Here is a 22837-nt window from a genome sequence, read left to right on the forward strand (position 1 = left end):
ACTTTTTTATATGAGAAAAAAATTGTTGAAAAAATGCTGTTGTGCCTTAACCTAGCAGCATCACTCGTACGACTATCATGAGATTGATATAAATAATAATAAAGACAGTCAATTTTGGTGTAGAATATATAATTATGTGCAGATATACATATTTATAAAAGCTATAATATTTTATTACATCTACAAATTTTTGGCTTTAATAGCTTATACTTAGTTTAAGTTCTGTTGTATGATACAAATATAAATAAATATTATATAAGTGTGCGTACTCACCAGCCTCTCAGCAGTGAATTAATTTCTAGTTGGTTTTCCTTTCAGTCAACTTCGTTCATCCATCGCGTTTAAACACACATGAATCAACACAAAAAACACAAACGCAAAAGCATTTAACTAAATTCTATAATTACTAATTGAATTAAAAATTAAACTAAAGCAAAAAACATCACTCGCTTCTAACTAGTTTAAAAATTCTCAATGATTTTATTTTCACTTCTGACTTGTTTACATAAACGTACCAGCGGTTCAAAAAACGAGCAAATTGCACAAAACGATCTGAACCGAATGCATGGCAGCAGCAGCAGCAATAAGCTTAATTATTCAGCAAACCACATTTTATGCACTCACAAATAATTCTGATGTTTTTATCTCACAATTTCTTTTATTTACTTGGAACCAACATTATTTTTAATAAACTACGATCTAATTCGCGCTTTTTGTTAATTTTTTACACTATTACTTTTCGATTTCACTTGATCTTTGCACACGCACTTTTGTTTACATCTGCTCATAAGTCAATTGCAGCGGCACTCTTCCATATTCCAATGAGAAAATTATGTGACGACTGTATGCATTGCTCTCACGCCGCTCACTTGTTTGCAGGAATATTGTTGTTTTGTGTAAATGCACCGTTCTTCTTCATTGTTCAACTTATGTATCAATGCTCATGAGTATGTAAATATGAGACAAATATGCAGTACTGTTTGATTTTTCCATATTGTAAATTCGGAGGTTGGGACAGTCTAAGGTATAAAAAAAAAAACCGACATACTTGTATTAGGCTTAAAGAACATTTTAGGGCTTTAGAAACATAAGTTAATGATGAAAAAATTATACATGGGCTTACATAAAGTATATTTTAGAGTTTTAGGGACATCTGCGAATGGTGAAAAAAAATTCTCTTCCCAATGCACCATAATGTCAAAGCGTTCGTTTGCTTCAAGTGAATTAAATGAAGAGGTCTTTTTAAAACTAACCTCCCGTCAGAAAACAATTATGTTTGAAAGGCATATAATACAAAAAAGTCAGAAACTTTAACGCAATCGTCAACGACCCTAAGCGTAGTCAAATTCTTCAACACCCATTTACATATTTAAGGGTTCTTGACTTCGCTAAAGGTAAAGAAAATATTAGTTGATCTCGGATTGCTGACTTCACTGAAGATAAACAAAAATTTTATTGACCTTTGGTTGTTGACCTCGCTTAAGGTAAACAAAAACGTTACTGACTTCAAAAAACGTAATTCTCCTATGGTAGTTGACTAAAGGTTAACAAAACCACCATCATATAATCAAACAAAATAAATAAGAATAAATAAGAAATAAGAACCTAATTGCGAAATTAATATAAATCCGCATTTGAGTGACACAATGATGCCGAGGTCAAGAGTGCAAATAGCAATACAAAAACAAACAAATACAAATCACAAATCGAAAAAGTATAGACAAATAAAAGGAAAAATAGTCAAAATATGCAGACCGAAGTTGAGCTGAAAAGAGTGCTGGGTTCACACACGTGACCATGCCATAAAAAGGGTTTTGTAGAGCGCGCACCTTAGTTTTCGCGTGTGTTTTCATTTGCCTGTTTGATGCTCGCCTAGTTTTCACAAATGCTTATTTGTTTGGTGGTCAAGATCACGTGCATATGCTGCGCCATGCCATGCAGGCCGGCAGCGTGAGCGTGAGAGCGCATTGCCATTCGCAGCAAAAAGCATGTGCTACCTAAAATGGAATGTGTTTGGAAAATCGGGAAAAAGGCAGCTACAATGGTGTCTTTCTACCTATTCTTCTTTTTTACTTGCGGCATAGAATGAATTAATTTACCGTAATTTTAGTTGCTTAAATACACAAATGAAACACATGTGCGATCGATGCCCCTGCCACAAGTCAATTCCACAAATGTTTGTAATATGACTGCGGCGGTTACGCCCACTCTCTTCAAGCCGTTTGCATCGTAAACAACTTAACATGCTTGCCAGCTTTCTTTCTTACGCTTGGACTCACTTGAAACGCCCACCACTATGTGATTTGGCAGCCAACTGCAGTCAGGTGTTGTTTTACTAATTTGCGGGCGCCTTTACAAAGGCAATGCAGATAAAAATATACATATTCATGTGAGAGGAATGGTCATCTATGGCTACTTGCAGTACATGTAGACTAATTTACTATTGGCCAATTTGTTTTCAGCAAATGCTCAATACAGTAATCGATCCATTAATTAGAGCTTGTAAGCAATTGGTTTCTGTGAAGAGCTTTCAAGATATCAATAATTCAATAAAATAAAATGTTTATTGACGGAAGCTGTTTGGAATCAAGTATACAAAGAGAAAAACGAAGTTTTATACAAATCCGAATAGTTTTGGAGCTATACTAATCAAGGAAGTTTGATAAGTTAGAAAAAGAAGCATACGAAGAATGATTTCGCTTAGCTAAAATATGATGACGGAACTTAACTTGCTTATGTTTTAATTAGAACTTTTGGGAGCTTTTAAGAAAGCTTATCAGCTGATTGATTGATCGGAAGAACTTGGAAAAGGCAAGTCAAAAGGCTTGACTCTAAGGCTTAAACGGCTGATTTAAACAGAACTTTTGAGAGCTTTTATGAAAGCTCATCAGCTGTTTGATGACCACTTATAATTCTTCGGAAGAACTTGGAAAAGGCAAGTCAAAAGGCTTGACTCTAAGGCTTAAACGGCTGATTTAAACAGAACTTTTGAAAGCTTTTATGGAAGCTCATCAGCTGATTGATGGCTACTGAAAGCTCATCGGAAGAAATTGGAAAAGGCAAGTCAAAAGGCTAGACTCTAAGGCTTAAAGTTCGTAACGGACTTTCCTCACCTTTTGGTTTTCAACTTTTATACAACTTAAAAGAATGATAGCTTAATAAAGCACTAAAAGCCAAAGCTCTAAAAGACCATATGGAAATGAACATTTATTTTGATTAAGTTTTGTTTTATGCGATATGGACCAGAGAGGTACACCAAAATTCATTGAGAAACCTGGAATACTGAGTGAAGCCACAGAATCCGAAAGATTTAGCACAGTTTAAGATTTATTAATATTAACGAGAGGATTAGGTATTCCCTGTACCCGTTAAAAAACGTTACTGCTTCTCTTACAACTGTCAAAAAATTAAAGCCTCCTAATGACCCCGTGATTACCCCAGTTGCTCCCTGAAGGTTCTGGTCATCTATTTTTTGGGGTTGTAAAAGTTAGATCTTCATCTGTTGGACAGATCTTCATCGTCAAGATGGTGGAGAACATTACTACAGCGAATTATTGGACCGACATAGGGTACGAATGGCTAACTCATCCTCTGTATTCTCCTTTAACAAAGTTGATAAACACAATACAACATACCATAAGAAACTAACAAGCGAATTACGTTCCGGTAAAATCATCGGTCATTCTCTTAGTATTTAATAAATTTACAACAACAATAACAATCCCACGATCGACGGTCAATCACTTAAGAAACAGAGCTCAGCTTTTATGATGGAAAAATTGGTCTGTCACTATTATTTATAAATCATAAGGACAGATATTTAAACTCTTGTTTATTCGAATACATTTGTTGTTGTTATTGTTGGTTTTTTATTATAACTGATACACACATACCCATATCGTCGCAGCGTTTGACCTTTGCACCCGAAGCCTGCGCCGATCTCGCAGCAGTGCAAATTTGTTGAGATTTTCGGCGGTGGGTGGTCTTCAACATCTCTGTTTCCGCGGCTACCTGGCAGGCGGTGTCAGACTGATTTTTCACCCGTGCGCCTACATACATATCTATATATTTTTATATATTTACAAACAACAATATTTAGACTGCAAATTTTTGGGTTTTTCAGGCAACCGAAAATTTCCGCTCACTCTAGACAACTGCCGGAGCAGCAACAACAACCGTTAGATTTATAATTTTCGTGCAATTAAAAAGTAACCAGTTATACGCTGCATGCAACAGCCGGTCGTGTACCGTTACAGTTGCAAGTGGCACATTGAAATTTGACCAGAGAACAAAAACAATATGCCAGCAACAAAATCAAAATAAGACACCACCCACCGCTGAGTGTGACTGGCTGGATATGGCTGCAGATTGTCGCTTTTGCCTTACTCAGGCAGCGAGTGCCACTGCCACCAGGATGACGCAATGGGGTGCCACAGCCACAATAAATAATGGCTGAAAACTAAATCATGGCAAAGACTGTCGACAAACAAACCGCGACGGCGGCTAAATATAGAGCAACTTCGTAGACACACAGCAAATACTGTTGGCCCACCAGCAAGCGCCAGGATCAAGTGGCGCACTGGCACATTTTGGGTGTGGCCGACGGCTGTTGCCTTACAACCTTCCCGCCAGCTACCCTATATTGCGGTCGGTGGCATAATTTTCCATATCCAAAGCAATTGACATTTGTCTCTCGACAGCAACAGCACACGTGCGCATTGTCAACACACGCAGCAACATGTTGCTAAAAGCTCGTTACGCTGCCGCCAGTTGATTATTTCTGGTTCAGCAAAGTGCGAAATGTATAACACACACACATAAAAAGTGAGCTACAAAAATAGCAGCCGCTCGGGTGAGTCATTTCGCCGTTATGCCGTATGCATGCCCTAATGCATGATTCTGTGAAATCAGAGCCCACTCATACATGCATTCATATGCGACCGTGCAACATTATTGCTTTCTGACATCCGAATTGTTGTCAACATCTTATTTGAGAAATTGTGACATGATTGATTTTCCATGTCATGACACATTGCCGCCGTCACCGGCCACAGCCGCATTGAGACTTTCTAAAATATTTCACTCAAAATAATCACCGCATTCCTAAACCATACGCAAGTGCCCGCGTGTACTCACATACAAACAAAGTGTTGTGTTCCAGGGCGGTCCGATGAGTACTTAGCCACCAAAAGAGGAACGAAAATGTTCGAAAATATCGGTTTCTCTCTCAACATAGACTCCTGTTACTTCAATGCACTTGACCTAGGTCGGCTACTTCTGGAGATAAGCAAAGTAGGCATCCATGATAGACTAAAATTTCTAGCCGGCGAGTAACTTTTTCAAGTATAAAACAAGAAGAATTTGCTTGAGGGCAGTTCGCACCCTCAGTCACATTTAAGAGCCTTGTAGCAGTTTAGCTCTTCTCCAGGTGGCCGATATAGATCAAAACTGTAGCCGATAGGACTGTCTTCCCCTTCTTTGGAGCACGTTCCGCAGCAGAAGCTGCGACTATTTCTTAGTCTCTGGTGCAATCCAGTGGATCAATGTTTCCTTGATGGTACAAACAAAAATTATTTCATAGATTGCTCAAACGGTGAAGTGGTCTAACCCGAAAACTTTCTCATGTTCAGTTGTTAATCCAAGATGTGGCTCGAATCCTCGACCTGGCAAGACAAAATTACGAGTTCGAGACTGAAATTATGACAGTAGCCGTCTGCGAGAATGTTCTATTTTACATTAAATTTGACTTACGATAGTGGCAGTGAGATTAAGTACTTATTGGACCACTCTCTCATCTTTATAAGTATATATTTTTTCTTTGTATATCCATGTGTTCTATGCGTATTCGCTTTTAAGTTCATTTTCCATCAACATGATCCATCAGCCAGCGTTCATTCTCATCGCTTGACTGCGCATGTCCAGCTTAGCTGTGAGGCTTTGTGGCAACTGCCTTACGTGCTGCCACATTGTCTCCTTCGTCAATGTGCGGCAGCGTATGCCTCTTACGGACTTGTGTTTTGTTATTTTTGCTTTGCCTACCACTACTTATGGCGCTGACCCAGTATCGGCGCAGCTTCAAAGGCGTCCAACAGTTTACACTCAAAGTAACTCACATGTGCGCCCAACTACGCTAACGTTTTTAGGTTGATGAGGAGCTAGGTTTACAAAAACGCTGATTTACCCAATGGGAAATGTTATGAAGTTTGCTAAGGACACTTCAATAACAGCTGACTGTACTTCTTCTGAGCTAGGTGACTGTATGTCCAAGGCAATTGATGGAGTTCTTACTGTCATTAATAATTGAATCGAACTAATTTGTGATACAACTGGAAACAATATATCCCATAAATCTGCAAGAAAGGACACAATCATCCAAATATAATAAAATTTCCAACTGATCAGAGCCGCGGTGTTCTTTTGCGGTTTAACACTAAACGGTTGGACCTCGCGTGAGCTCGGTCATCAGGGACCAACAATAACCTGTGGCTGACAGATCTACTTTCGATCGAAAAGAGGTTTAGGTAAAGTTATCTCATAAAAAGTGAGGTAGAAACATATCTAAACTTTTACCTCGACTATCCAGCTTTAGCTGCACTGAGGTTGAAATATTTTGGCTCTCATACCTTCAAAGAAACTAGATAGTGTCAAAATTATTTGCTGATACAAAAGATCCCACAAGTAATATAGTAGTAGTATTACAAAGAACCGGGATGTCAAAGGACTAAACTAGTAAGAGAGCAGTGATCTTCCACTGCTTTAACCCGTACTTAATCTAACCTATAAGTATAAAGTTGTAATTTTTCATCTTCTGTTGATAAGGGAGAACGCAAGAACCTCTATATTTTACTGAGACAAGAGCTCAAGATTTTGAAATCAATTAAATTTCCTACGTGGTCGAATATTTACAGTACATATGAAGATATATATTTTTTCACAACGGTACGATGGACGTTGGTGAGACACACGTTTGAAATGCTCAGGAAAATTGAATATGTCGGTACCCCCAAATACATCATAAACCATACGCAAGTGCCCGCGTGTACTCACATACAAACAAAGTGTTGTAACAATAAAAACTACTAACATTACAATAAAATTTCGCTCAAGAGGTCAACGGTGAATGCTGCGCATTGAGATGCAGAGTTGTTGGAATAAATCGATGGATGGATGGATGGCTGGCTGGGCGTCTGGGTGGCTGGATGCATAGCCGAATGAAAGCGTTAAGTTTCCTTTTGATGGAATTTGCAATTCGGCTATAAAATTAAAACAAACAGCAACCGCAGTAACAGCCGATAGATAGATCAATAAATCAATTGATGCACCACACTTTGAGCAGTGAAACTATGCTTATTCGTAAAAGCTCCACTGGCATAGCTTAGCTGCCTATTTTGGTAAGGCGCAAAAGTGGAGTAAAAGTGCAATAAAGTGTAATTGAAATTTATCGTGTTGTATTGTTATTAAATGTTGTTGTCGGTGTTGTTGTGCGGCTATACGCTATAAATTGCTGGCTTTAGAAACAAAAAGGCAAGTAGCATTGTTGTTGCTGCATACATGCACTCATACGCATGTTTATTTGTTCTACTTACCTCGCAGCACCAAATATGGCATATTCATTGTTGTTTTTTTTGTTTTTGTATTGAACTGCTGATCGGTTTCATAAAGGCGATTTCAGTTGTGCGGTGAAAATGGCTGGGTGGGTGGCGTTGGCTTTAGAGCTTCTGTTTTTGGCCTTTATTTCACTTATCGTAACTCTGGTGAGAAATTTTTGATCGTGATATCTGATAACTGATAAGCAATTTGGTAGATTACACGATAAATTTGGAGATTATTGCCAACATATAAGGGAATCGAAGCAATGTGGGAAATAGAGCAAATTAAAGAAGAAATATAAAACAAAAAATAAAAATATAGTAAAAAAATTAAACTAAATAAAATAAAATAAAATAAAATAAAATAAAATAAAATATAAAATATATATATAAAAAAAAATAAAATAAAATAAAATAAAATAAAATAAAATAAAATAAAATAAAATAAAATAAAATAAAATAAAATAAAAATAAAATAAAATAAATAAAATGAAGAGACGTTAACGAAGCCATAATATATTTCACATAACAAGTAAATTGAGAAGTCCCGTCCTGCCATAGAAAAAGAAATTTTCCAAAGTGACGCACTGATTATAACGACCCTCTAACTTTTCGATACCGTTTTTGTAGTAGGATTAGTCCTTCGCTTCAAAATAGGCCTCCCAGCGAGCATTCTTTTGAGAACTGAGAACAAATAATAGTCGCTGGGAGCCAGATCTGGAGAATATAGTGGATACGGAAGCAATTTGAAGCCCAATTCATGGAACTTTGGCTCTAACTTGTGAATTGTCTTTGAAACAGCACTTCCTTTTTCTTCAAATGTGCTCATTTTTGGCGATTTCGTCCTTCAAACGGCCCATTAACAATGCGTGGTTGTTGATGATCCTTCTTTTTTCAAGGTAGTCAATAAAAATTATTCAGTCCTCATAAATTTGACAGCTAAATATTGCGTTCTTCCTTGCTTTGGAGCGGGTTCTTTGCGTGCAGTTCACTTCGATTGGACTTCGAAGTAAAATGATGAGGCCATGTTTCATCCACGGTCACATATTGATGCAAAAACTCGGGTCTATTACGCTTGAACATCTCCAAACACTGTTTCGAAACTCCTCAACTCTTCGTGATTTTTGGTCATAAGAGACACAAATTTATATAGTACCAATCGTGAATGATATGATGTACGCCTTCAATTGATATCTTTAGAGTGCTTGCTAATTATTTTGTGGACGTTTTCGATGTTTTCGTAGGTAATAACCTCTTTTTGGCGTCTTAGGTGATTTTCCTGGGCCAGTGTCCGAAAACTCGTCATCAAACCCAATTTTTGCTTCAACTGTATTACTTTTCTTCAAAGATCAATATTTTATCAACACTCGAAATTAATTTTTAATAAATTTTTTCATAATAAGAAGGGTTGCTTCATTCAAAATAATACTCGTATAATTCACAAACAAATGATCCAACAGCTTATAAATTGATAAAAGCGCCTTTTGAAGGTCAAGGCTAAATAAAAATCATATGGACTAGCTCTAGTGGCACCATCTATGTGTCAGGGAATTTTCAATTGACGTGTTATATTAAAATTTTAGCGCAAGAACTTGATTTTGATCGGTCAGTTTGAATTACATATATGCTATAGTGGTCTGATCTGATCAATTTCTTCCGATATTGTAGCCTTCTCTTGGATATTAATCTTTCCTAAGTTTAATGAAGATACCTTGTCAAGTAAAACAAATGTCATATTAGAGTTTGTATTGGTCTATCAGGTCTTATGACTATTGGAGCCCGATATCAGTGGTTTCGACAAATAAATAGTTTCTTGTTGAAAAAGGAAGTATGTAAAATTTCAATCCATATTTCAAAAACTGAGGAACTATTTCTAGTAATTTCCCGACGATCTAAGTACAGTTCATTTCAGTTCTTTCTGTTTCTTCTTATTTTAATAAAACTTCCAGATATTTTAAGGAATATTTTCCAAATATGAGAGCTCAGGGTTGTTAAACGGGATTCTAGCTCACTGCGATCTGTAGGGAAAAACAACGTCAAAAGTAGACCGACAAATATACACCAGTAGCCATACACAATAGAAATTTAAAAATTAGAAATTTTAATACTCTTAATAACGTCAGTCAAAAGTAAGTGTTTTAATAATTATTTCACTTTTTAGATTCCTAGATGATATCATAGTTTCGTACCCTCCTAGCTACTAATACTTTTTTAAGATTCCTAGTTACTTTACCTTTACTATTAATTACTAAATATTTCTTCGTTTAATTTTTACTTCATTAATAAAGAAAAGCCCCCTTAATATGCATTAAATTTGATTTATTTTTGTTTTTTTTTTTGCACAAAGGTTTTGTCAAAATAAGAATTGTTTGTTCGATTCATCATTTGGTTTTATGAATTCGGACCATCGGTCACCGAAACTCTTTAAAATTGGAAATGAAACTGAAGTGTACTCAAAATGCATTTTCTTATCATTATATTTTTAAGCATTCGACTTTTTATCACTATCTTTCAACTTTATTATAAAAGATATCGAAAAGTGATCAATCAAATCGGTAGACATACATATTTTTCTACTGGTTTATTTTCAGCTTCAACTAGTTTGGTTAGAAGATCAAGTATACAGAGGGAATAACAGAGTTAATTATATATTTTATAAAAAGCGTCAATTATAAGGCAACCTTTGATGAATTTATGAGAATAATTTTTGCAAGAACTTTAGTTCTTTTAGAGAATCGGTGTAAATTGCTCGTTTAGAGCTGAGGAGGTGCACGATAGAATCCATTAGTAACGATCATATTTTCCATAATACGAATATATAATAGTCTTTCTAAAATCAACTAAGTATAATTAGACGATTAATCGGAAACAGGTCATCGATTAAACAGCACACGCCTTCTTTTTTTCTTGCTAGCTATAATCAACCATGGGAGCCTCATCCATTATAAAAGTTGTGACATTTTCGTTTATAAATACAGAAAATATTTAAATGATAAGAAAAAAATCGATAACAAGAAGTATATAAAAGCGGTGAACTTGAGAAGTGCTGCATATTTTGTTTCAATTGTTAAGAGTAACGGCTTGAAGGTGACAGAATTCAAAAATTAACACAGAAAAACTTAAAACTTTTCTTTCTTTTCTTCTTCTTGCGCCGCAGCAAAAGCTTAAAATGTTAAAGACTTCTTTACTACTAGCGCTATGTGCAACTTTCGCCGCGGCTGATTTGCAGCGCATACCGATCTATAGGAATCCCAACTACCAGAGAACACCCGCAAACTCCGCGGCCGAGGCGGAAATCGTGCGCGCCAAATATGCGCTGGACGCAGTCACCACCACAAGCAATGCAAGTGTAGGCCATGAAACACTAACCAATCAAGCCAATAAGCAATATTATGGACAAATTACGATCGGCACACCGCCACAGGATTTCCTCGTTTCCTTCGATACCGGCTTCTCCAACTTGTGGGTGCCTTCGGTCAAATGCAGCGCCTGCAGTCAAACGTGTCTTAGCCAACAAAAATACAATTCTAGCGCGTCCAGCACTTACGTTGCCAACGGTACAGGCTTTTATATGGACTATAGTCAAGGCGGCGTAATTGGTTATCTCTCTCAGGACACTGTACGCGTGGCTGGTATAGTTGTGGAGAATCAAGTTTTCGCCGAAATCGTAACTGAGGTTGATGACTCGTTTACTCAACTGGGTTTTGACGGTATCTTGGGTATGGGCTTTCCAACGCTCGCAGTGGACGGTGTTACGCCAGTGTTCAACAATATGTGGTCGCAAAAGTTGGTGGAACAGGAAGTATTCTCATTATATTTCGCAACAAATGGCTCCTCTGCGCAAGGCGGTGAACTTATATTGGGTGGCTCAGACACATCGCGTTACCAAGGCAACTTGAACTATGTTCAACTCACGAAGAAGGATCGTTGGCAAATCAAAATGGATACTGTGCAATTCGGTGAACGTCTACTATGCAAGGATGGTTGTGAAGCTGTTGTAGATACTGGCAGCAGTGTAATACTTATGCCTGATGGCGCTTACAAGCTTTTCATGGAAGTTTTCGCAAATTCCACACAATCTTTGCCGGATATGGTATTTGTGATTGGCGGCACGATCTATGCACTTCCTTCAAATCTGGTCGACGTTCAAAAGAGTACCACGGATTATTGGATTTTGGGAGACTCTTTCTTGAGTGGATTTTATACCGAATTCGATATGGCCAATAAACGTATTGGATTGGCAACGCTGGCTTAATTGTTTTAAATAGTGATTTTGTGCATTTTGAAGATATTGTTTGGGATCCCAAGTAAATTTATAAGATAAACTATATAAATAAATGATATACATATTGCATGTTAATTCAGCCTTCGACTAATGATTACCGGTTTGATATATCAAGAACTTTTTTAAGAGCTTTTGGGGATTTGAATAAGTTGTTTGAAAGATTAGAAGAGCTCCGCGGCCCACAAGATGTGTGTATTGTTTTTAACTGGAACTCCGTACATTCCAGTCGAATACTATACATCCCGATTTTGTAATTCGAAACCCACGTCTTTTATGATGGCAATTATGTTTTCAATTCATTTATTTTAAAAAGCTAAGATTTCATTTCTAAAGTGTGATTAATAGCGGAAAGAAGCATTTCTCCACCGTCAGAAGATAACTTAGTGCAAGGTTGCCTCACAAGTCTTGCCAAACTGTTCGAACAACTGGTCTAGTTTGTTCGATTCACTACTCTCCATTCGGAGATTCTTAAAATAATTGTTACATATTACAACATATTTTTGTTTGCTATATTAAGTACTCAAATATCTTACGAAAAATAACATATCTCTCTTTCAAACCACGAAGCACATATCTATATCTATAAATAAAAACTTACATATTCGTATTTTTTGTCTGCTAACTGGCGAAACCACAGTGATTTCGCAGCCATTACGCCCAAAACTCGCTAGCAAATCCATCAAGACGTCAGCCTCAGCTGTCGCGGGTAATGTGCAGCACCATCTGCGAGTTGGCGAGACAGATGGTGAGCACAGTTGAGCCATTCGTACAGGTTGTTGGATCTGTTGTAAGCTTTATACTTATGTCTTTCTTATCGAAGTTGTTTTGTGCTCGTTTCTGCTATTACTTACACACAATAGACGAGAGAATCTAAAATCGTGATTTGCGGTTTAAATGATTTAATCTAATTCTACATTTCATTTGTTGGAGGAAAAATTATTTGAAGTGATTTGTATAATTTCGTGGTTGCACTTGATGCGAGCGATGACTTACGCTGCTCGTTTTCTCCTTCTACACCTCATACAACAACACTAACTACATGCAAGCTCAGCTAAACATATTTATAAGTCAAGCTTGATTGTGCTTGTCTTTATACATTAATGGCAACAACAATGTTGCGCTGAATTTTTTTTTTGTTGTCGAAGAAATAAAAGAAGCTTAAGGATTAGGAAAACGTGGGGAGCTGCTTGTCAGCGTTGCACGTTAATTAGCTCAAACGTTTCAGGTGTAGCAATCGCCGCAGGTTGTTTTGGGTTCGGTATGCTGGTTTGCTTGGTGGCTTGACTCGTTGCTTAGGAAGGCGGCAACATAGCCGGCAGGGTTCTCTCACAAGTATTTTGGCTAGCTTTGTAGATTTGTAAAAGATTTCGAAACATTTTAAGGCGCATATGGCTTAATTGTAAGCAGCATTTTTTTCGACTTGTTTTTAGAAAAAAGTGCTGCAGCGCGGTTATTGCATGGAAATCATGACGTTCATCACGAGTGAGTTGTAAAAGCAACGAAAGCATGCATGACTTTCTTTTCGCTTTTGATTGTTTGACATATCAGCTCATAGCTAATTAATGTGTTATACGTATTGTGGTATTTTTGGGAGTGATTTGTGAATGATATGGGAATTTTTGTTATTTCTTGCGGCGTTAAATTCGTGTAAAGAGTTGAAGTTTTGAAAACAAAATGACAGGCGCATCGACCAATAGTTCGAGTTTTAACATTAATATACATTTTTAATATAAAAGCATGTATTTGCTGTCAAAAATTAAATTTTGAAGCTTGCTTTCTGCCTACTTAATTGATTTTCTTAGTTGCCGATAGTAGCGAATCGAACATAGATATATTTCATACCAGCTGTTCACTTACTGACCACTGTCAAAAATAACTTAACATGAGAGACTCCCTTTGTTAAGGATTGCGATTTCAGGGCATGCACCTGGAATGTCCGGTCCCTTAATTGGGAAGGTGCCGCTGCCCAGCTTTCATCACCGCCGTCCAAAAAATGCGTTAGACGGGAAAAGGACTGAGGCGAGTAGGTACTTGTGGCGTTTACTACAGGGGCCATATAAAAGAGCGCAAATTCGGTGTGGGATTCGTGGTGCAAGAGAGACTCTGTCATCGAGTAGTGGGCAAAGAAGGTATCTCTGGCTCAACGGTCGGTCAATTCAGCCTCCTCCCCAAATGGGTTGAGGCTGATCAACTTCGCCGGTCCCCGAAACATAGTTATCTGTAGTACTAGATTCCAGCATAGAAAAATTCACCCAAGCTACCTGGCTGTCTCCGGATTGAAAAGCCACCAACCAGTTCGGACATGTTATGATAGACGGAACGCACGTATCCAGTGTTTTAGACGTGCGTACGCTCCGAGGTCCTAACGTTGACTCAGACCACTATCTTAATGCAGCCAAAATACGCTCGTCAACAAACACAAGGAAGATTCGATGTCGAGAAGCTGCAATCACAACGACTTGCACTCCTGCTATCTAAGAGCACTTATCAGTAACTCGATATAAAGGAACTGTGGGACGGCATTTCAAGCTCTTTATATACAGTTGCAAATAAAATCATTGATTTTCGGAAAATGCAAAAGAGCAGCTGGTACGATGAGGAGTTCCGTGAAGGCAGCGGAGAGAAAACAGACTGACCACAACACATGGGGTATGCGAAGAGGGAAGCGAGATGCATTTACAGACAAAAAAGAGGGAGGCCGAAATGCGTGAGTACAAAGAGCTTGACAAGCTGGCCGATAAGAAAGTGCTCGAAAATTCTGCGAAGAGATGCGACGACTAACAGAAGGTTTTTAGACTGGAGCATACTCTTGTAGAACCCCCAGAGGTGATCTAGTGATTGATGCCTAGAGCAAGAGCACACTGAAATTAAAGAGGGAACACTTCTCCAACTTGCTGAATGGCAGTGCAAGCATAACATCCGGAGACCCCAATTGTCTTTCTGATGGAGTAATGAGTGGAAGTTCACGCAAGTGAGGAGAATTTCTGAGACTCATTCACTTGGGAGTGACCAGAAACTATTATTTTACATATGGCTCAAAGGCTTCCGGTCTTAGGCCAAGTATCTTCTGGATAGCCAAAGAATATTCGTTTGAAGGCGAGCTAAAATGAGAAGGCGAAATATCCCTTCCCAGGATTATGCGCTGTCGCGCGCCTCTGACTTACTATTAAAAACAAAGAAATAAATGTATGTATATAAAGTACACATACAAACAAACATTTTTCTTTGTAAGAAACTAGTATGTTGCACAAAGATTTATCAAATCGTTACGCGTCATCACGCTTTTTCAATATTCCCACTCAAAATCAGCGCGGTGAAATGAGAAATCAACGGCGCAACTTTGTGCTGGAGCAACAGCAAGAACAACAATAGCAGCAGCAGCAGCAGCAACATCAATAAGCAGGTAGGCAGGCAGGCAGTAGCGATGCCATCATCATCATTGCCAACGCCGCGGCGGCTCCTGTTCACACTGCAACAACAGGAAGCTGTTAAACGTTTTTGATATTAAATTTCAACGATGCCATTGCATAAATCATCATCACCTCAGCAGCGTTAGCTAAGCGGCAAAGTGATTGTTGGTTGGTGCCGGTGTTTGCAACTGCCACCGCCATCGCCACCACCATGCCACCACTGGCTTAGTTACTATTCACTACTTGTCTAGTTGTTGTGAACATTTGCGCGCGCTGATGCGCCGTAGCATGCATCATAGTGTAACGGTAGCCGCCAATCGTGCTGCTGCTGCTGGTGAGCCACTTACAATACAATGCAAGGCGCTTTCAACAGAAATCTCTCGCTGCCATGAGGACAGCGGCGAGGCAAGTAGGCGCTTGCTGGGCCTGCAAGTTGCAAGTTGCACGATTTTACCATTGCCCCATATTGGTGGTGGCAACCACAAACACACACACACATATACAATATTTCTGTTTGTGTGTGTGTGTGCTCACAAGTGTCGATTGTGGCATTATTTGCTTTCGTTGATTTGCGAAACAAAGCTGATTTTGGCGCTACTTATTGTTGTTGTAGACAGTAAATGTTGTTGTTGTTGTATTTTCACAACACACTCGTATAGAAGCAGTGCATTCAATTTCCGCAATTTATTGCAGCTACAATGTATGCTGACAATGTTGCAAGCAGCTTGCTGTTTTCGGTTTTGAAAACACACACACACACACAGATTGAAAAAATCAATTAAGTGAAATTAATAAAAAGTGATTAACTTGTGATTGTTTAAAAATTTTTCACTGTCATATGTCAGCATTAAATATGCATATTGCTGGCGTGGTCGGCCCTGCCTCCGATTGTGGACATCGATATGTCGAAGCACTTACGCCGCATTGCATACCTCCACATACACACATATGCACATATACATACATATATTTATTATGGTCCTAAAAAGTGCACAGCACACTTGCTGCCACCGCATACAACGCGGCATTGTGAGGCGCACCTGAGCAGCCTTCACGTAATCTCCACAAATTATTAATAATAATTTAATTATGACAAGCGGCGGCGGCCCGTTGCTGGCGAATTGTAAATTAATACGCGAAAGAGTTGCGTGCAAATAAATAAATTGCCCGCAAAATAAGAGAAAACAGTGAAATCTCAAAGATCGCTTACAAAAGCAATGAAAGGCAGCGAAAATGGCAGTGCAACAGTAAACAATTGCACAAACATGTGTACACACTCGCGGATGTGTGCACGCAAAGGGTTCGAGGACTGAGTAGCAGCCGGGTCAAGCGGCACAGTGGGTTCTCACAGTTGAAAAACAGAAAATGATTCGCCAATAATCTACTTTTTTAGGACTCCCAAAGCTTTAGGAGGAGCACATATCAGAGGAGACAGAAAAGTACTAATATAGTAACTTCTTCTTCTTTATTGTCATAGGCACCGCTTACGCGGTTATAGCCGAGTTTACAATAGCGCGACAGTCGTTCTCTCTTTTCACTGCTTTGGCACAAATTAGAGATCCCAAGTGTAGCTAGGTCCTTCTCTACCTGGTCTTTCTAACGGAATGTCGTTCTTCCTCTGCTTTCCCCGGCGGGTACAGCGCCGAATACTCTCAAAGCTGGGGCGTTTTCATTCATTCGGACGACATGACCTAGCCTGCGCATCCTCATAATTTACTGAACTATGTCATTGTCGTCGTATATTTTATACAGCTCATCGTTCCATCGACTGCGGTATTCGCTGTTAACAATGCGTAAAAGACCATAAATCTTGCACAGAATCTGTCTCTAGAAAACTCGTAACGCCGACTCATCAGATGTTGTCATCGTTCATGCCTCTGCGTCATATAGCAAGACGGGGGGTGACTTGTACAGTTTGGTCTTTATTCGTCGAGGGAGAACTTTACTTTTTAATTGCTTACTCAGTCCGAAGTAGCACACTATCATAGAAACGCTCGTATCTGTTAACAAAAACGTCGCATTCAAGCTCAACAAGTTCCTCTTGAGGCGAATTTTTCACCAATAAAATCATTCATGGAAGAGGTAATACGCACTAAAGCTAAGAACTTTCTTAACAAGTTCCTCGAGGTTATGGCTGTTCACTATCGATCTGTGTGGCTTGCCCATGTCTTCACAGAACACAATTCCTTTCCTATTGGCTGGCGCTTCTGGGCGAATACTTTCATCAGACGGTCCAATTGCTAACAGTACAGATTCGAATAAAGAGCTTGGTTGTAGGGAAGCCGCTCATAGTAAATTATTTCCTGCCAACCCCATCAACCCATCAAAATCTTCTTGATCGTTAATCCAAGACAAGAATGGCAAGACAGAAAAAAAAAGATTTGAAATAAATGAAGAGGTTATATCAAAAAGCATATGCACTTTTAAACATCTTGAAGAAAGTTCAGATTCTCACTGGGACAACTTAGAACTCCGGTCCATTGTGGTACCTAAAAGCTCATATACATATACTAGATAATATGTAAGACCCTTACAGATTGACAAAGCGTTTTGAGCCTCTCACAAATTAGTCAGATGACTAATGTCATTTTCGGCTATTTCTTCTGCATCGCCATAGTTAAGAGTTCAATGGAGAAAAAAGTGCCAGAATGTTACCGCATCATCCTCTCCCACAAAACTTTGACCTGTATACCAATTGGACAGTTCACAATAGGAACTACGCTTGCGGTAACGTGATCTCTATCTAGATCAAAAGAATCTCGCAGTCGCACATAAACTGATCAACGTCTATTAAGCCGACTCGAGGTTCATTGGTCCGATGCTGAAATGCAAGACGCGAACTCGGTTCCATTCTGATATGACCAAGGGAGTGCATCGGCTTTGCAGTTGCCAGTGATTATGCTGTGAAAGGGCACCCAAACGAGTTTAATAATGAAGTAGCTTGATAATAAGAGTTTCGGAATATATAAAGAGGTGAAACCAAAAACCTTTGGTAGCTATAAGCTGCGTAGGAAAATCTGCTACATAAGACTTTAAAATTTTTGGGAAACGATTACTAGTTAAAAGACCACCGGTAAACCACACTGACGTGACGTATTACGATCTCAAATTCCAAGTATTTAAATTGTCTAGTTTAAATATTGGACTGATTTAGCTTTTTTATACATAATAAGAATTATTATTTATCCTTATCAAAAAACCTCTCTCATATAATTGACCAGTTCCAATTTTATAAAAGCATCTAAATATTAAAAAATGTATTCTTATTAAATTTTTTTGGAGTTAACATAAGTCTACTTCAAAATTTATAAAATTTTCGAAAATTAAAAAAAATGTCGACCAAATTTCTGGCGCTCAAAACACGGTTCGTGCGGCAATCGCACTGCTTGAGATCGGTTGATGAGATAGCAGGAAAACGTTAAGGCTACTGGGCAGTGCCGATGCTTGTGTTTGGGATTTTATTACACGTTCATGCCTGTGTTCGGCAGTACTTTCGAGCATAAAATACGAAGCTTGGCACATCTGTTCAAATGTGGGTATGTGCGTATGTGGGCATGCATGCAGCAGGCGAATGTGTTGCTTAAGCGGATCGTAAACGCCGATAAAATTTAATTCAATATTAATTTGCCGAATATTCTCGCTCGAATGTCAGTAAATACAATTCACCAATTTATGCGCAATGATAAGACGTTTTATGGCATTTATGTACAAATGCCTGTGTGTATGTATATATGTATGCCACGTCAAGGGCTTCACATTTCATTTGCGCATATTGCAAGTTTGTTGTTTTGCGGCGCACGCACACACACACGCACACGCACGTACATGTGTGCCGTTGTTATTCTTGTAAATTATGTGCACTTTCACCAGCCAACATAATCATAAAAATTCCATGGATATCTCGCAGCCTCGGCAATGGTTATCCCAAAGCTCCAAAGATTGCATGTGAAGACACACGCACACACATGCATATAAATAAGTGTATTCGATATGAATATATACTAGTTAAATGCTTACAAGTCGGCCAAGTTATTTCTCATTCTTCGCCATCAACATGCATGCTCCTCTTAGGCTGGCAACTGTGCGCATGCGTTCGTGTGCGCATTGTCATATCCTTTTGCCCGTCCACTATATCAACGTAATGATCAAATTAATTGGTTGTGGGTGAAGAGATCATCATTGTCAACGTTTGCAATGTGTCATATATCACGCTGAAGTCGCCAAAAAATTGCAAAAAACGAAGATAATTTCAAAAATTTTATTGAATAAAATGTAAGCAGTCCTCGAAATCATTGAAATTTTTATATTTCGTTGTTTTTTTTTTTATTTTTGTACAAAACACGCAAGTGTTTGTGTTTATTTTCGTAATGAAAGTGCTGCAGCGACAACGGTAACAGCATGTTGCATCAGTTTCACTGAAGGTGCAACCTTCATTGTGTTCGCCACGCTCTTACCTTTAGGACATCTTCAGTTTTTCTTCATTTTTTGAAGCTTTTATTCTTTTTTTTACCGATCACCCACTGTGTGGGCGCTGTAAGGCATCCATAAACAGAGAAACACACGCAACAACACGACACATGCGTGTTTAAGCTTCCTGTGTCGAACTTTTCGAAATTTTCGGCAAATGTGTTTCGCATGTTTCGGCGCATATTTATGGAACATAATTGCGAGTTAAAGCGGCGATTTAAATTAATTACATTGTATATTGTGCGCATGTAAACAGTTTTGTTAATTACAACATTAAAATGCATATTTTGGCTTCATTCGCATTTTTCAACATTTCAGTTTAATGTGTCAAGCCATAATTTCGCAGGCGGCGACAGGCTGTGAAAGTCGAAATTTTGCCAAGTGTAGGCGATGCCGAAAGCTATAGGCATTTGCTTTGGAGTTTTTTGATTTAGAAATAAACACATATATACATATATTGAGTAGTCAAAAAAGTCTTTTCGTATTCCTAATCAAAGTTCAACTTATTTTTTTATATTTATAATGAACTTTAAAGAACTAAATATGTACCATTTTGGTCGACCACTTTTTGCCATTTTTCCGCTAGTGATATTATTCCATCACTGTAAAACTTTTCTGGTTTCTCAGCGAAAAACTGCCAGAAGTAATTTTCACAGGCTTCTCTTGAAGCCAACTTTACTCCATTATGGGAGTTCTGCATTGACCGAAACAAATGGTAGTCCGACGGTGCAAGGTCAGGGCTATATGGTGGATGCATCAAAACTTCACAGCCAAGCTTAACCAGTTTTTGCCGAGTCAACAAAAATGTGTGTAGGTTAGTGTTGTCCTGATGGAGGACGAAGCTCTTTCTGTTGGTCAGTTCTTGCCGTTTTTTTCGTTTGCTTGCTTCAGTCTCATTAGTGGTTGATAGTAAAATGTAGAACCAATCATTCGAGCAAGCTGCAGTAGCTCATAGTGGATGATTCCTTTCCAATCCCACCAAACACTCAGCATAACCGTAGGAAGCGTCAACCCTGGCTTTGCGACCAGTTGTTGAGCTTCACCACGCTTGGACCATGTTTGGACATTGTTGTCGTATTTTATCCATTTTTCGTCTCCTGTTACCATTCCCTTCAGAAATGGTTCGATTTCATTTCGTTTCAGCAAAGAATTGCTAATGTTAATTCGGTCCATTCAATTTTTAACAGACAATTCATGGGGACCCAAACATCATTCTTCTGTTTGTAGCCAGTCTTTTTTAAATGCTTCAAAACCGTTCGATGATGAATGCTAAGTTCCTTAGTTTCTTTCCATAGCTGCTTATGTGAAGGTTCCAGTCAATCTTTTCCATAATTTCATCGACCTTTTCAATGATAGGTCGAACAGAGCGAGGTGCATCTCTCACATCGAAATTTTCAGAACGGAAGGGTGTAAACCATTGTTGTGCTACACGAACTGATACACCATCGTCTCAGTAAACTTCACAAATTTTATGGGTGGCTTGCGTGGCAGTCTTCCCTTTTTTATACTAAAACTTCAAAATACAGCGAATTTCTTCATTATTTTCACTCATTTTTGTACAGCTGTAACTTTTTTTCAACTTCCAGGAAATTAATTTTTTTTGGTTTTATGATGCTTAAAATCTCACCTTACCAACACTATATGATATGAGACAATGTGATTGGTAGCACTGGAGATATACGACTGCAACGACATCTACTGACAAAATACGAAAAGATTTTTTAGACGACCCAATATATGTACTTTTATTTATATACGTACTTGTAGAGACGAAAGAGAAATAGAAAAAAATGAAAGGGTTTTGATAACTTGTGCCGTAAGAATTGTCTACAAGTTTTAGGATGACAAATTCTCTATTTCCTCCTCATTTATTTCTCATCTTTTCAAGGAGTTGTTAGAAATCCATAGGATAGGCTTGGCAGCCAAATTAAAATTTAAATCTGTAACATAAATCTACATAAGCTTTCTTTGATTCGCCAAACAGAGAAAGTGGCGAATCGAACCCACTACACCAGCTGTTCAGACAGATGAGCGTTGCCACTGTCAAAGAACTGTCAAAAATTTTATAGATTTAATCACACTGAATCCAATTTAGTAAGCACTGAACTATATAACAGCTCAAAAAATAAACCCAGAGGCATTATGAAAACGAATATTTAACATACCACTAACCCTACTCCGGTATCCGTTCATAGGGGAATAGAAGGAAATCAAATTGCAGATGGAGCTGGCTAACACAGTAGCATTTGGAGACACAATTCCCCTAAGCTGCTCAGACTGTTCAGCTACTGCAAGGATAGTTTGAAGCAATAAACCCCTGGAGGAACACTAACAACACAGAGTATACCGCAAAATTACTTTGAAATAATATTGATAGTGAACAGAACTAATAGCTCCTACCTACTATATCACAGAGCACCTATGCTTGAGATCAAGTATTCAGAGCATTCGCGGAGAATGAAGAGACGCTAAAACATTATCCTTGCGAATATCAAGCCTTCAGCCGTGTGAGGGGGGACATATGGGATGGAAAATAAACAGGTTTTTTTTACCAAATCCACTGAGTTGATGGATAAGTCTTAATTTGATTACTACTCGAGAGCGAAATGGGCCTAATGATGTGTGGAAGCGCGGCCGCGTTCGGTCTGACGCTCACGCACCTCCCTTTTCAACCAACTAACCATACCTAGGTGCTGTCTTTGCATTAAAAAATTGCTAGGCATGTTTTCTAATATTAACGGATAGCAAATCTGCTAAGGCAATTCTCTCTAATAGCAGCCAATAACTATGTAAATATTTGTTAATATAAGGATTACTACTGCGAGTCGATGACTAGGTCAGCTTTTCACCTTATTCGGTAATATATAAATATTTATTTAACTTTAGATATACACATGTGAGAGAATCCGTGTAGGTTAGTGCTATAATTTCTCAGCCTTCATATGACCCATACGAAGCACTATATTCTAATATACATAGTATGTATGTGTAAAAAACAATTTTTTTCTATTAAGTCAAAATAACCGCCGATATTTCAATTTTCTCTATTAAGGAGGGCGGAAGAGGTAATCACATAAACTAATAAT

At 38.3% G+C, this 22837-nt stretch overlaps 1 protein-coding gene and 1 long non-coding RNA gene across 2 annotated transcripts in view; one reads left to right on the top strand and one right to left on the bottom strand.

Annotated features, from left to right (window-relative positions):
• Positions 1-279: 279 nt before the first annotated feature.
• Positions 280-22837, bottom strand: part of LOC120768385 — a 53685-nt gene continuing 31127 nt past the window's right edge. Inside the window, exon 4 of the long non-coding RNA XR_005704753.1 lies at positions 280-1019. This is a non-coding gene — a long non-coding RNA (uncharacterized LOC120768385). The remainder of the gene's footprint in view (positions 1020-22837) is intronic.
• LOC120768383 (lysosomal aspartic protease-like) lies at positions 10759-11844 on the top strand. Its single transcript, XM_040095049.1, has one exon. The coding sequence runs from the start codon at positions 10759-10761 to the stop codon at positions 11842-11844; it is 1086 nt and encodes a 361-aa protein (XP_039950983.1).

The sequence above is a fragment of the Bactrocera tryoni genome, chromosome 2, assembly GCF_016617805.1.
Source record: "Bactrocera tryoni isolate S06 chromosome 2, CSIRO_BtryS06_freeze2, whole genome shotgun sequence".
NCBI lineage: Eukaryota > Metazoa > Arthropoda > Insecta > Diptera > Tephritidae > Bactrocera > Bactrocera tryoni.

What these genes read in the sequence shown, in the direction of transcription:
- LOC120768383 (XM_040095049.1), top strand. Translation starts at nt 10,759, where the DNA reads ATGTTAAAGACTTCTTTACTACTAGCGCTATGTGCAACTTTCGCCGCG.